This window comes from Erpetoichthys calabaricus, chromosome 12 (assembly GCF_900747795.2).
Source record: "Erpetoichthys calabaricus chromosome 12, fErpCal1.3, whole genome shotgun sequence".
NCBI classification, from domain to species: domain Eukaryota; kingdom Metazoa; phylum Chordata; class Cladistia; order Polypteriformes; family Polypteridae; genus Erpetoichthys; species Erpetoichthys calabaricus.
In genome coordinates this window covers 32727154-32740493 of record NC_041405.2, presented here as the reverse complement: position 1 = coordinate 32740493, position 13340 = coordinate 32727154, and the positions used below count along the sequence as shown (strand labels likewise).

The window sequence follows — 13340 nt, the reverse complement described above, 5'->3', positions numbered from 1 at the left end:
TTTACATATTTATAGAATTTCATGATTTTGACTTCAATAAATAATAATTTTTCTTTTGTACATTTACAGATTTTACTAATATCCTGGCTGCAAATGGGGGTTGGGCATCAAAGGCGCCAGGGGGGTTGCCCCCCTGGCAAATAATAATAATAACTCTGCCACATCAGTCGTATCCAAAACTGTTTTTTTTTTCTGAGATCACCATTCAAATTATTTCTGATCTACAACAGATCAGTATTTAACATAGTTTATTGAGACAGGTATTGTATGAAAGACGCAGGTAAACACGAGCTCTAAGTTAGCTTGGTCAACTTGAATCTTGCTTTGCATTTCATTATTGTTTGGTTGCTTGTTGTCGAAGAAGAAATGAAACAATTAAAATGGAAGTCAATCAAAATCAAGGTAACACAGCATGCGACATTAGTATGAGTAACTGGTTAATAATGGAGAAGCCACTGTGGCCCTCCAAGAAGTGGGTTGTACATCCCAACTATATGTCACTATCTGATGTTTGTATTCAGAGGGAGGTCGTGGCCGAGGAGCCCCCAACGTATTTAATCGCCGACCCCATTTGTACACCCACCAGCACTTACGATTTTCCACATTTGGCGCTTCCTTTCCCGCACGCGCACACGGCACTCTTTCTCCAGCTCTTAATTCTTGTCGACTGCCTCCTCTCGCTCGCATGAGTCCGACGCACGCGCACGCGCTTTCTCTCTCTATTTCTCTCTCTCTCTCTCTCCTCCAACACGCTCGATTTCGCCCTCAGTCGCTCGCTAAGAAGCGGGCGGAGCGTAAGCCGCTGCCGAGGCGTTTATCGGTCGTTGTTCAAGTCAGCGGAGGTAAAGCGGCAGCTCTCCGAAGACTCGGATCGCTATGTTTGGGATGATAAAAAACTCGCTGTTGGGGAGCACAGAAGAAACCCCCTACAAAGTTCTCAGCACGGAGACCAAGGTGAGTCTTGCCTTGTGTTTCGGGAAAACTTTTAGAGAGTGCTACGGGAAGGTGAGAGAATGAGCGTCAGCCTGAGCGTTTCTCACACGGCAAGTTCGCGCCGTGGACCCCCAGGTATGTCAAGCTAAAGCGACTGGACCTCTCGGCTCGGGTGTACCCACCGTGGCGTGTCGGGCTGCTGCGTAGCCGTGTTCGTCCGGGTAGGCGTGCATGTCTTTCCTGCGGCCATTCCCGTTTGCTGTCTTTATCAGTGGCCATGCAAACATTTGGGACAGCAAGTCAAATCTGATAAGGGGCGGCTAACATCCTGGTCGGTGAGCGTTACAGTCAGATAGCATGGGTGTACCGTGTCATTTTAAAGCCGAAAAAAAGTGTGCGAATGTAATTCATGAATAAAAGCTTTACTCATGCGGGACTCCAGCCCATGTTCTTTGGCCGAGGACTAAGCATTCAATCAGGAAGTAGGATTATGATTTTCAGTCTAGTATTTAACCACTGAGCTGCAAGGTATGCAGTGTGTTGTATTTTATTACTTGGTCGATGCTTTTATCCAAGGTGACTTACAAAACATGAGGGAGAATTGGTTACATTTGTTTTTCCAGTTGGAGCACAGGCAGGTGAAGTAACTTCCTCATGGTCACACAATGTCAGTAATGAGATTTGAACCCACAACCTCGGGGTTTGAGCTTGAAAGCTTTTTAACTACAACAGCACACTTGGCCTGTTTGCTGTGAAGGCTCATTCAAATGGAGACTTTCTCTATCCATCCATTTGACGTTAGGTAGGCAGCATGGCCTAGTTTGTTAATCCACAAAACTGCCAGTCCAATCCCTGCCTCTGGTGCCAACCTGATGCAGTGATGGCTGGATTGAGAGGAGCGGGCACATCGCTCTTCTTGACCCTCTGCCAATTTTTATTTTTGCTGATTTTTTAAAAAAAAAAATCCATCATTTAGATGTGAAGACCAAGTAGCAAAATATTTCTGCATGATTGGTGTGACCACAAATGTCACTCTGGAGTTCATTGATTGTTCTGTCATCTAATTGCCTTGCAACTTTTGGATCACTACAACAAGAATGGAGAGTTTCAAACTGAACAAATGTGTGTCTTCAAGCATGAAATATTTTTCAGAGGTGGGCAGATGTTAAACAAGTGTGAGGAGTGTTACACGGTAGACTCATCAGCGTTAAATGACCAAGTAAAGCTTGTATTTGGAATGGTTATTAGGGTAGAGCCTGTCTTTGATGTTCTTGGCAAAGTTTCAGCCAAAAAGACCTGAAAACTGTAAAAAGTTTCCCCAAGAACCCCCCCCCCCCCCCATTTTCATTTTTCTAAATACATAATGTCAAGGCGGTTCACACCCAGCCGTCAGCCGCTGCTTCGCTGGATTTAATGCCGTCGCTAAACTTCTCTCCAATATGCAGCATCTGACCTTGTTGTGAATAAAGATTAAACCCAGTCAGATATAAATGCCAAATTATATTGTCAACCTTCACTTTCAGTCCCAAGTATGACTGTAACTTCAATTCTAAACCTTTATTTTTCCCCTCATATTCTTGTTAATCATAAATTACGGCCAACACAGTAAGAAAAATGCTTAACTGCTACGACTATAGCCATGATGTCATAAATTCATACGGATGGTGCATAATGCATTTAATTTTTTTCATATATTTTTTTTATAGCTGCAATTTCTGACCAATGTTTAGTTTTTTACTGGCTTCATCCCATGACAGCCCCTGCTCAGGACCATCATCTATGCACAGTCCATTATCCTGGCCTTTTACAAGTCAACCATCCATTTTCCAACCCACTGAATCCGAACACAGGGTCACGGGGGGTCTGCTGGAGCCAATCCCAGCCAACACAGGGCACAAGGCAGGAACCAATCCCGGGCAGGGTGCCAACCCACCACAGCTTTTACAAGTCACTTGAACCTTTAATGTTCCTGTTGTAAAAAGTGACAGAAATTGGACTGTAGCCCTGTACCTGTAAAGGACCCGAGATGGTTTTCTCCATAGAAAGACACCATATCGTAACATACAGTGTGTGTGTGTGTGTGTTAATAGAGATCTGCAGCTGTTTACACTGCCTGCAGGGTGTTAGCCTGCCAAAAGTGTGCCGTCCAATCAGTTTTAGAATTTGTGGGTGTAAAACCTGATATGACAATCAAGCGTTTTGTGCTGTCCGCTTTCTTAAGCTCTTTGTTCTTAACATAGGGTTCTTGCAAGGTAAAAACAAGAGGGGTGTCCAGTCATTTGAAGATATTAACTGTAGCTTGGAGGATGTGATTCCAGGTCCAGGTAGGAGAATGATGGATTCCACCAATTTTTATTAATTGGGACATTTCATTGATCTTGAACCATACTTGTTTAAAATGGTAGTAGTGCAAAGGAATAATGCCTTGCCTCTTAAAGACCTGCTAGTGTACCACTGGGTCTGGGTACTTCGAATTCAAATCAAATACGAAAACGTAAGGCCATTCTGTGTAATTAGTTTTAAAATGACTTAATACACTTCAGGCCACAGTACCACTGTGGAGGCCATGGCAGAATGAGGCACATATGAATGGTGGGAGGTATGGGGCTCAGATCATACATGTGGGGATGCAGGAGTAAACCACTTGAGATAGATTGGCACCTCAGCAGCTACAACCACCCTGTACACATGAACGCAGAGTGAAGGTCCAAGAAGGAATTCCTGGGAAAATGTATGTCATGTATTGGAAGACACACATTGTTCAGAGGCATAAATGGCAGCAAATTATCAAACTTAGTGACAAAAGGTATAGATGGTTATCACCTTTTATGAAAACCTTTTTGTGGTTTTTTTTTTTTTTAATTTTTAAGTGGGGAGAATAGGTAGAGCCATAAATTCCACTAGTAGGCATGAGGACTTGATTTTCTATGGAACTACTACAGTGGTAGAAGATGATGATGATGGTGATGATAATTTGGATGGATAGTAGTGCTCAGAACTTTCCCACTAGCACAATAGGGATGATGTGGTGTTAAAGTGGATAAAGGAAAATGATGATCTTACTTAATCGGAAGAATGAAACAATGAAGATGATCACAATATGGGGATTAGTAGTACCCTGAGTCTGCCACATAGGAAGAAAGAAAAATATGGGGAAGAGTAGTGTTTTGAAGCAGTCTGAGAAGAAGATTGAAAATCTGCTTGTAATGTTCCACATGGAAAAAATGGGAATGATAATGACCTTTTGTGCCTGTCAAACTGAAAGAAAGAAGATGGTGGTGAAGACGGTCTTGTGCAGTTTAGTGCCACTACACTTGGGGAAATTAGATGGTGCTGGTGATGATGATGACCTAGTGATAGTAGTGTTCTTAGGTTGTACTTGCGCTAGGCACATTTGTTCTGTGCCGTACCAAAGCGAGATTGTCCCCCCTTTCTATTCTGCTGGCCTGCACTCGCACTGCACTTTACTGTTCTAGGCCTGGGCACACTTTCATCATGACCATGAGACTTTTTGTGTAAAGCCAAAACAAGATCTGAACACAGAGTGACAGCATGCATGTAAAAATGATTTTACTTATTTTGTGGTTGTTTTGGAGTTGTCTAGGGCAGGATAACACTCTACCCTCTTAGGATTTATTGATTGAGCAGCTCAGAATTTTGCTGTTAATTATGCATGTATGAGAAGATTTTTGCAAAGACATGATGTTAGGGGAGGAATTTGAAACTTTTCTTGCCAAAATAATTTGCGCTAATCTGGTATTGAATGAAAGGAGAATTGCAGTATCTGACTTGTCGCATCCTTGATGTCATGCCTGTTTTCTGTACTTGGGCACGATTAGCGATCACGCTATTCCCAAATCCTACTTAACCATGCCCAGGCATACCACTTTCAAGTGGGCCAGGTCACAGTATGTTTCGTCCAGCATGGAATGCTCACACTAGTCAAACAAAAGAGATTTTGGGGGGTTACTTGCAGACAAACGTGCTCGGGCATGGAAGAAATTGCTAGTGTATGTACACCCTTAAACTGTGAGATGATAAGACAGTGAGAATTATCTTTAAGATTCTCCTACTGGGAGAATCAGAACATCGCTGATGGTGATCTTGGGAATGCTGTGAGAGAGGTAAACTGTAAGAAGGAAGGTGGTGGTGGAGATTATCTGGGTACAGTAATGCGTTCAGCCTGCCAAAGTAACATGATGCCAATGGTGATAAGCTGGGCTCTTGTACAGGAGGTATGCAGATGCCATTTCTAAAACATTTTTCAAGCCTGTAAGCCCTTGTCCTTGTGATCCATTGTAGTTGTTTCTTCTGTCAGTTTGTGTTTTCTCTGTGGCACACTGCTCAGCTTAGTGTCCTTCAGCGCCTCTCCCTTTTGAAGTCCTGTTATTCTTATGTTTTCTATTTCTGAAGATTCAGACAAAAAAACTGGTCTTCCTCACACTGTTTCATCAGAATGTCAGTCATTCTTTTTTCCCCGCTTCACTAATTATATATTTAACTGGAAATTATTTATGAAAAATCGAATGTTTCATTCTTGTTTTTTGTTACATATACCATAGGTTAGCTGATAGTGCATTATGGGTGTTTGCTTCTTCTCATTGTTAAGTCCAGGAAAAGGAAAAACACTTCAATTGGTTTAAAAATGCATGCACTATTGTGTGCGGAAGCAAATGTGTAATGCTGCTAGTATGTTGGTAGATTTGTTAAAGCCACACAAGAGGCTGTTTGGGAAATAAAGTGGAGGTATCGATTTTATAGTTAAGGAAGAAAATCATCTGAAAACTGGAACCATTCCCTGTCTGAAGATTTGGTTGAGATTAAAGGTGGCAAAATTTGGACCTTCCAGCCTCAGTCCTGGAAATCCCTTTTATCTCCTATGAATTTATTGCTTTAGAAGGAGATGTTAAATAGCTGATGACTTCTATGATGCTCATATTTTCTTTCCAGGTAAGTCCATAATAAATGACTGGGGAAGTCGAATTGTGTAACTGGAGTCCTCTGCTCGTTTTTCGTCCATCCATATTGTCTGTTCCTGCCAGTGGTTTGGACTATTAGGAGATTGTAGTCACATTAACCCTCCACAGTCTGTTGTACCGGAACCTCAGATTCCTCTCTTCCTGTACTAATTCAGCAATAAGCGCTTAATATCCAAATTGTGGTTTAGGGGATAGAGCTCAAATACTTTTAAATTAACACCAGTGTTCAAGTAAAACTTCACTGTTGATTTATGTCTGTTTATAAGGATAATAACAGTTAACCATTGTTTAACTTGCATTAAGAGTTTAAACCAAACGATCCCTTATGCAATTGATTTAGATGTACATTGGGGAAATGTAATTGCCTTGCTGCAATGTAATACCTGATATTTCTTTAAACAGACATTTGAGAACGGTATTTAAGCTCTACATCAGATAGTACAACTTGCATCCTGAAACAGAGTAGACTGCTTCAGTGAAAATTAAAGTGTGCTAGTCTTGGATTGGGGTAATTTTGGGGCAATGGTAGAAAAAAATTTCCCAAGATGGTGTAATGCTGTGTTGAAATACAGAAGGAGCACATCTTTAATGCAGTGCCACAAACAAAACAAGCATGCTGCTTGTGGGGAGGGACTCTAGCAACCTAGCATGTCGGCAGAAATAGGAAGGAAAAACTGAGAACTGGTGTTCAGAGGAAATCCCAGAGAGGGGGTGTGCAGTGATGGGACATGACGTGGTATCAGTCAGTGTGGCCGACAGCAAAGAATTTTGAAAGTTAATCAGTAGGAATGCTCTGATTAGGTTTTTGTAAGGTGATAGATTACTTCATGTCACTAGAATTGGCTGATTCTGATTCAAATACCTGGTTTTTTTTGTCCTTTTAAAGGGGTTAATCTATTCATTTTTTTTATCAGGAAAGTGAAATTCTGTTGTTATTGTTCAGTGAAAATAAAATACTAAAATTTCCAAAACATGCATATATTGATAGCTACTTAAACATGTACACAAAACATTTATCCATAATAAACATATGGTATAAAAAAAATGCTTGTCATAATTACAAGCTGCAGTTCTAACAATAAATGTTCAGAAAATGTTTGTCAAAAAGATGCAAGGTTAATGTGTTTAAGTGTACAACTAAATTGACTAATTTGTCTTGTAGGTTAACAAACCTATCTTTTACCAAGCTGCAAAGGCACTTTCTTCTTTGTGTTAATTTTCTAATTCTTCTATGCTGCTATACCAAACACAAGCTCGCTCACTGTCTAAACTCGCAGCAGGAGTGCTGTTTTAATACAAGAAAAAAATGTAATAAATCTGAATTAATAAAGCAGCTCCTCTCAATTTTTGTCAAAGGTGTGTGTTGCTGTTGGTGGGGCATATTTTCCTCCAGCTTTAGCAAGATAACCTGTACATCTGTCGTTCCATTCAATGAACAGAGTGACTCCTTGGATTAATTTTTCTCAGTTTATTAACTCCACTTTCTTTAATGAAAAAGCCATTATTTTTAATGTTTTTTTTCCCTCCTAAAGCTGAACTTCTCTCTGTCTGAAGGATGTGTTCCCTCAACAGACATATGTATTTTCTTAAGTATCATAATACTTTGCATAAAGGGGCACTATAACTACAGTTCTGTAAATAAAAGCAGATGGTGGGGGAAAAAAAAACCAGCCAATTTACTGATGACTGATGGGGTCATTTGGAGAGAAAAAACAGCCTCCTTTGATTGATTGACACACAGCACCACTAGCAATCAGTTATCATGAGCCATGGTACTACATTCCGCCTACAGGCACCATCACCAGCCATGCACAAATTTTGATCAAGAAGATGCAAGGGCTGTATGCAAGTCTGGACTAGTGTTAGATAGGTACCAAAATTTTGATTTCGATGTAAATTCCAATGTTCAGACCTCAATACTGGTACCAAAGGAAAAAAACTGATGATAATCACCCCTTAGTACCCCCAAAACCACTCCACCAGCCCCCTTGGGGTGCAGCATCATGCCACATTCCTCATCAATGCAAAGACAGGTTCCCCATTGGAACACCCTGTAGGTTCAGACAGTTCTCCCCTTTAAACTGTCTGGTGCTTTCAGGAGTGTGTTGGAGCAAGTGGAGGAGGAATGAGTCATGGAGTTTACGTCATGTCAAAACACATTCTTCATTGTGGTCTTCACCATGTTACAGCTTTAACCCATATAGTCTGTTACATGTCAGAGTTTGTGTCAGTGGAAATGACAAATGTTTACTTACGGTGCCAAAAATACAGAATGGTACCTTACCGTTTAAAGTTGGGATTTTCTGTGCTCTTTCAGTACCGGTACACTGCGCCACCCTTGTCTGCACTCACAACTGATTGACTGCACTAGAAAGCTATTTATATCGCAATAGTGCCATGGGTTCGATGACGACTGATGGATGATCTTATTGGTAATAAAGATGCAGCTGTTTCTAGCAAGTGCAATAACTGCTAATCTTGCTGACAAGTATTGCATAGTGGTTATTTGTGTTTGCAGTAACACACAAAACATTGTGGCCATTCATTCACCCACGTATGTGAAACAGACTTTGGTAGGAAGTTTCACGTGTACACTGTAAGTCTCGGCCAATGATGGATTTAACATTTTTCTTATGTGCAGTAAGAGGCAACCTCTGCATTCCTAGAACTTTGGTCCTGTTCAGATGCTGTCTTGGCAGTTAACAGTCTGCACTGGTAACTAACTCCCAATAATGTAGCTATACTCCCAAAAAAAGATGCATTAAATGCTATTCTGTAATGTCAAGAAGTAGTTTTTGATTATGCATGCATAATGCACAAATTAATCCTTTGCTGGCAATATTTGCATTATATTCTGTTAGTTTAATGTTTATTATCTGATCTAAGGGGTCAACTTTCATTCATGAAATACAGTCAGAATTTGCATTCCCAAGTCTGTTAGCTACACTTAGTTAGTTAGCAACTTAGTTGGCAGCTATTTTAAGTTTAACTATTGTATTGCTGGAGTCACTTGGAAAAGACCAGTGAGGATGACAGCTTACGCTTCTGCAGATGTAAATAAATTGTTGTGTTGGAGGGGGGATGTCTGCTCTGACTGGTAATGCAAACCATATCAGCCTCTCTTCTTGTTCAGCATGACCGCAGCCACATAATGTTATGTTGAAGGTGGCACGACAAAGGGGTCATTTCAAAGGGAACTAGGAATGAGTGTATAGTCACACAGTTAATGATCAGTTTTACCTGTCACGATACTGGTAATTAAAACAATCAACAAGACACCCTCCTCAGGTTTAAACAGAGATCTCTCACTCAACCTACATTTACTTCCGAGCTGGGATCCCAGAAATGAGAAGATATCTGTATAATTTACGAGCAAGTTTCATAAATCAGCCAAAGTTTACTTTAACACATTCTTTGTTGTAATCCAGATGTGGCCATAGACTTAATTTCACAAATAACCCAGACATCCATCCATCCATCCATCCATCCATCCATTTTCCAACCCGGTGAATCCGAACACGGGGTCACAGGTGTCTGCTGGAGCCAATCCTAGCCAACACAGGGCACAAGGCAGGAACCAATCCCGGGCAGGGTGCCAACCCACCGCAGGACACACACAGACACCCACACACCAAGCACACACTAGGGCCAATTTAGAATCGCCAATCCACCTAACCTGCATGCTTGTTGTAATAAATGATGCAACTTATAAGGATAATAGAAGTTGGATATGCAAGTATATAGATGAAGGACAATAATAAACATCACAAAACATAAAATTACAGAAGTTTGACTTTTTTTTTCCTCCTATAGAAAAAGGCACATATGTTACAATTTATTTATCTTGGCTTAGGTAGATCTTTTTCTTATAGAAAAAGACACTTATGAATTCTGGTCTTTCTAGATATGCTCAAGATTTGTAATTTCTTTAGCTAGTTTTTAAGCTTCTAATGTTTGCTCGGTGGCTTTTACTTGCTCCCAGCTAGTCCACGCCTCGTTTCCACCTCACAGTTCTGTATGTGTTTATATGTTAAATGCTGTTCTTCTCTTTCTTACTGGATTAAGGATAATAATCTCACAATAGCCAGAATTTATATTTCTCAAGGTTATTACCTTTCAACTGTAGTGACACCAATGCCATGTTAAATTACAATTAAAATTCTTGGGATTAATATAGTTGTAAACATGGTTTAAGGTAAGCAATGTTTTGTTTCTTTCCTGGCTGGCTTTCTCTAGATATGTTGAAGAATCTTCAGAGTGTTTTCTACTTTTGTTTCAGGAGATCATGTACTTCTTCACTTTGATTGTACCTTCTGATTGTGGGCAGTACTGCAGTTTCACCTAGTGGTTTTTACACACCGCATATTTGGTCTCTAGGAAAATTACATTTTCTGAGCAACTGCTGATCAGTCAGTTGCTGTTTTCAGCAAGGCAAACGTGTCTCTTGCATATGTTCTCTCTCTCTCTGCTTGTGAACTTGCTATCTTTCAGTAAGGGACGAATGGCATCCTTGTCAAATCGTAGTACAGACAAGTCTTACAACCTTCCAGTCCAGTGCAGTTGCCCTTTGGAGTAAAGAGATTGCTTCAACTTTTGTTATACAGCCATAATCATTAGCTCTGTGCTATACAGCATAAGTTACAAGCTTATTGAGAGGTTGTAAACTTGACGAGAGAAGAGCAATGAGTTACTGTGTGTTTGAGGTTTTTAAAAGAAGGAAGGAAGTATTAGAGGTCTTGTCCTTGGTTTCTTGGGTGTGGATAAGTCCATCCTTTTGGTTGACCTTTGGTGCAAAGTTCTCATCAGTATTACCCATCCTTAAATTATGGGCCTTTGTTTAAACTTGGCTGTCTGTCTTGTATTTCTGAGAGCTGTTCCTGAGTTTTGCTTGCTCTGTCATTGATCCTCTTATCAGATAAGGTATAGAGTCTGCATTCCGCAGTGGGGCCCTGCCATGCAAGCTGAGACTTTTTAGCTGGCATTAACACTAGAATTCCTACGAAAAAACTCTTAAAAAACTCTTAATGCCGGCCCACCTTAAATCCCTTTACACCTCTCCATCAGCATCTTTTGTTTTGTAAATGCGTTGATAAGCACAAGCAGCCTGCTGTCCCACCTTCCCCCCTGCCTTGACAGAGCTCAGCTTGGGCAAAACATTCTCCCAGCTGAATCCAGGGCTCCTTATCTGTGTGTGAGGTTCCTGGAGTTGTATTGGATAAATAATACAGCATATCGTTATTTGGAATACATGCATTTCAGGAGTGTTCCGTGTCTACAAAGATCTGGGTAAGTACGAGACAAATGCTGAACACATACCTAAAGCAGAAACTTTTTTCCATGTTTTACAAATAATGACATGAAGTGTATAATATGTGAAGGCTTTAGTCCAAATATCAAATAAGCACATGCGCTTTTACTCAAGAATATAACCAAAGGAAAAATAAATTTGATTTTCTTGTAGCTGTCAGAGTTAAAAACCCAAGCGCAAATGTCATCATGACACTGCCAGATCTAAACAGCAGCGTACCGAATTGCTCGCATACTGAAGTGACTGCAGGGGGAAGTCCCATTTTACTTTGTGGTGTGAGCAGAGTGCAGCAGTCTAATAGCCAGCGAAAGTGCTGTGAAGAAGCTGTCTGTTGTTACAGTCCTGCCTTTGTCCAGTCTGATGGCGATCACGGGACATTGTATCTTTGATTGCTGGTACAGAAAATAGTTCTGAACAGGCATCAGCCACAGCATTGCTCTTGTGAAAAGAATGGAGATAAATGCCATCAACTCAGAGAGGGAGGGGCAAGTTCGTTGTACCACGTGAACATCACTGAGAGAATAAAACTGAATAATAATAAAAAAAACGAGGTCTAACATTTACAAGTAGCCAACATTTACACCAGGTGTTAAATCAAAAAAATCAAATACATGTTTTTATTATATTATAATAGTAATAATAGCTCACTACTCAATACGAGGAGCATCCGGTCTCGAACCCAGGACCTTTGGGTTATAAGACAGCGGTACTTACCTCTACACCATTCAAGAACACACAAACTCCCTGTTGACTGACATTCGGATACCAGGCCATCGCAAGGTATACACACAAATGTGCACAACTACCCTTCAACTTGCACTAGGTCAATATGAAGTCTCCCATTTATCATCCCTCAGCACCCCATTACTTATTCTTTACCGATAGAGAATTGGAATGTAGATAAACCATTTAATTTAATGCTGCAATACCTGTGGACAGCCTCTGCCTCAGTCCGTTGTTAAATATCACTATTGTTCCTTGTCTTACCCATGTTCAAGGGAACTTAAAGTCCTCTTGGGTTGATTAATTTTATTTATGGGCGGCACGGTGGCGCAGTGGTAGCGCTGCTGCCTCGCAGTTAGGAGACCTGGGTTCGCTTCCCGGGTCCACCCTGCGTGGAGTTTGCATGTTCTCCCCGTGTCTGCGTGGGTTTCCTCCGGGCGCTCCGGTTTCCTCCCACAGTCCAAAGACATGCAGGTTAGGTGGATTGGTGATTCTAAATTGGCCCCAGTGTGTGCTTGGTGTGTGGGTGTGTTTGTGTGTGTCCTGCGGTGGGTTGGCACCCTGCCCGGGATTGGTTCCCTGCCTTGTGCCCTGTGTTGGCTGGGATTGGCTCCAGTAGACCCCCGTGACCCTGTGTTCGGATTCAGCGGGTTGGAAAATGGATGGATGGATGGATGGAAGGAATTTTATTTATTTGTTACATAGACAATAGAACTTATCAGTCTTTCTCCTCATGTTAAAAAGGAAAATTACATTAAAAGAGAAAAAAAATACAGCGCAAGCTTGCAACACATACCGTACTGTAACAACCGTTGGGATGGCAGAGATGGGCACATGCATATAGAGACACCATGAAGGATTTCCAGGTTTGAGGCCTTGGACAGCAGAGTGCTTTTACTGTTTATCGCCAGAACACAGAATGGGTAGATTACTAAACCCTCTTACAGCAAAACAAACTTTCCAGCTGTTAAAGGCAATGGGGGAACTCCAACCAGATACCCTGCTAACCACTGGCCCTAGTCATGCCACACCTTGTTTTGTTCCCTCTGAGCACATGGACTGGACTGTCCAATATGCAAACTTGTAGCCATCTCTTCACACCACCTTTTTCCACACATGAGCTATCAGGGTGGTGGACTCCTGATCTCCACACAGGCAATACTGGGCTCTTCCTTCCAGCTGCTGCTGTTTATCTGGAAGTTCTACTTACATAGGCTACTTCCTGTTATATTCTGTTGCAGGAAATACCAGATTTCTTGCCCCTTGCTGCATTCCTATTTAAATACCTGGTGTTGCGGGTGACACTGCTCTCCAGAAAGCTGTGGAACCGACCAGATGCTTCTAGAGAGTGCCGTGCCTATAAGGTGGTTCCATATTGTCTAAGTGCTGCCTTATCT

General features: G+C 41.3%; 1 protein-coding gene across 1 annotated transcript in view; it reads left to right on the top strand.

The window, feature by feature from the left end:
* Window positions 1-727: 727 nt before the first annotated feature.
* The window catches only part of LOC114662059 (heme-binding protein 1-like), a 47964-nt gene continuing 35351 nt past the window's right edge, over window positions 728-13340 (top strand). Inside the window, exon 1 of the mRNA XM_028815367.2 lies at window positions 728-954. Coding sequence (XP_028671200.1) covers window positions 877-954 — 78 coding nt within the window. The 5' untranslated portion in view covers window positions 728-876. The remainder of the gene's footprint in view (window positions 955-13340) is intronic.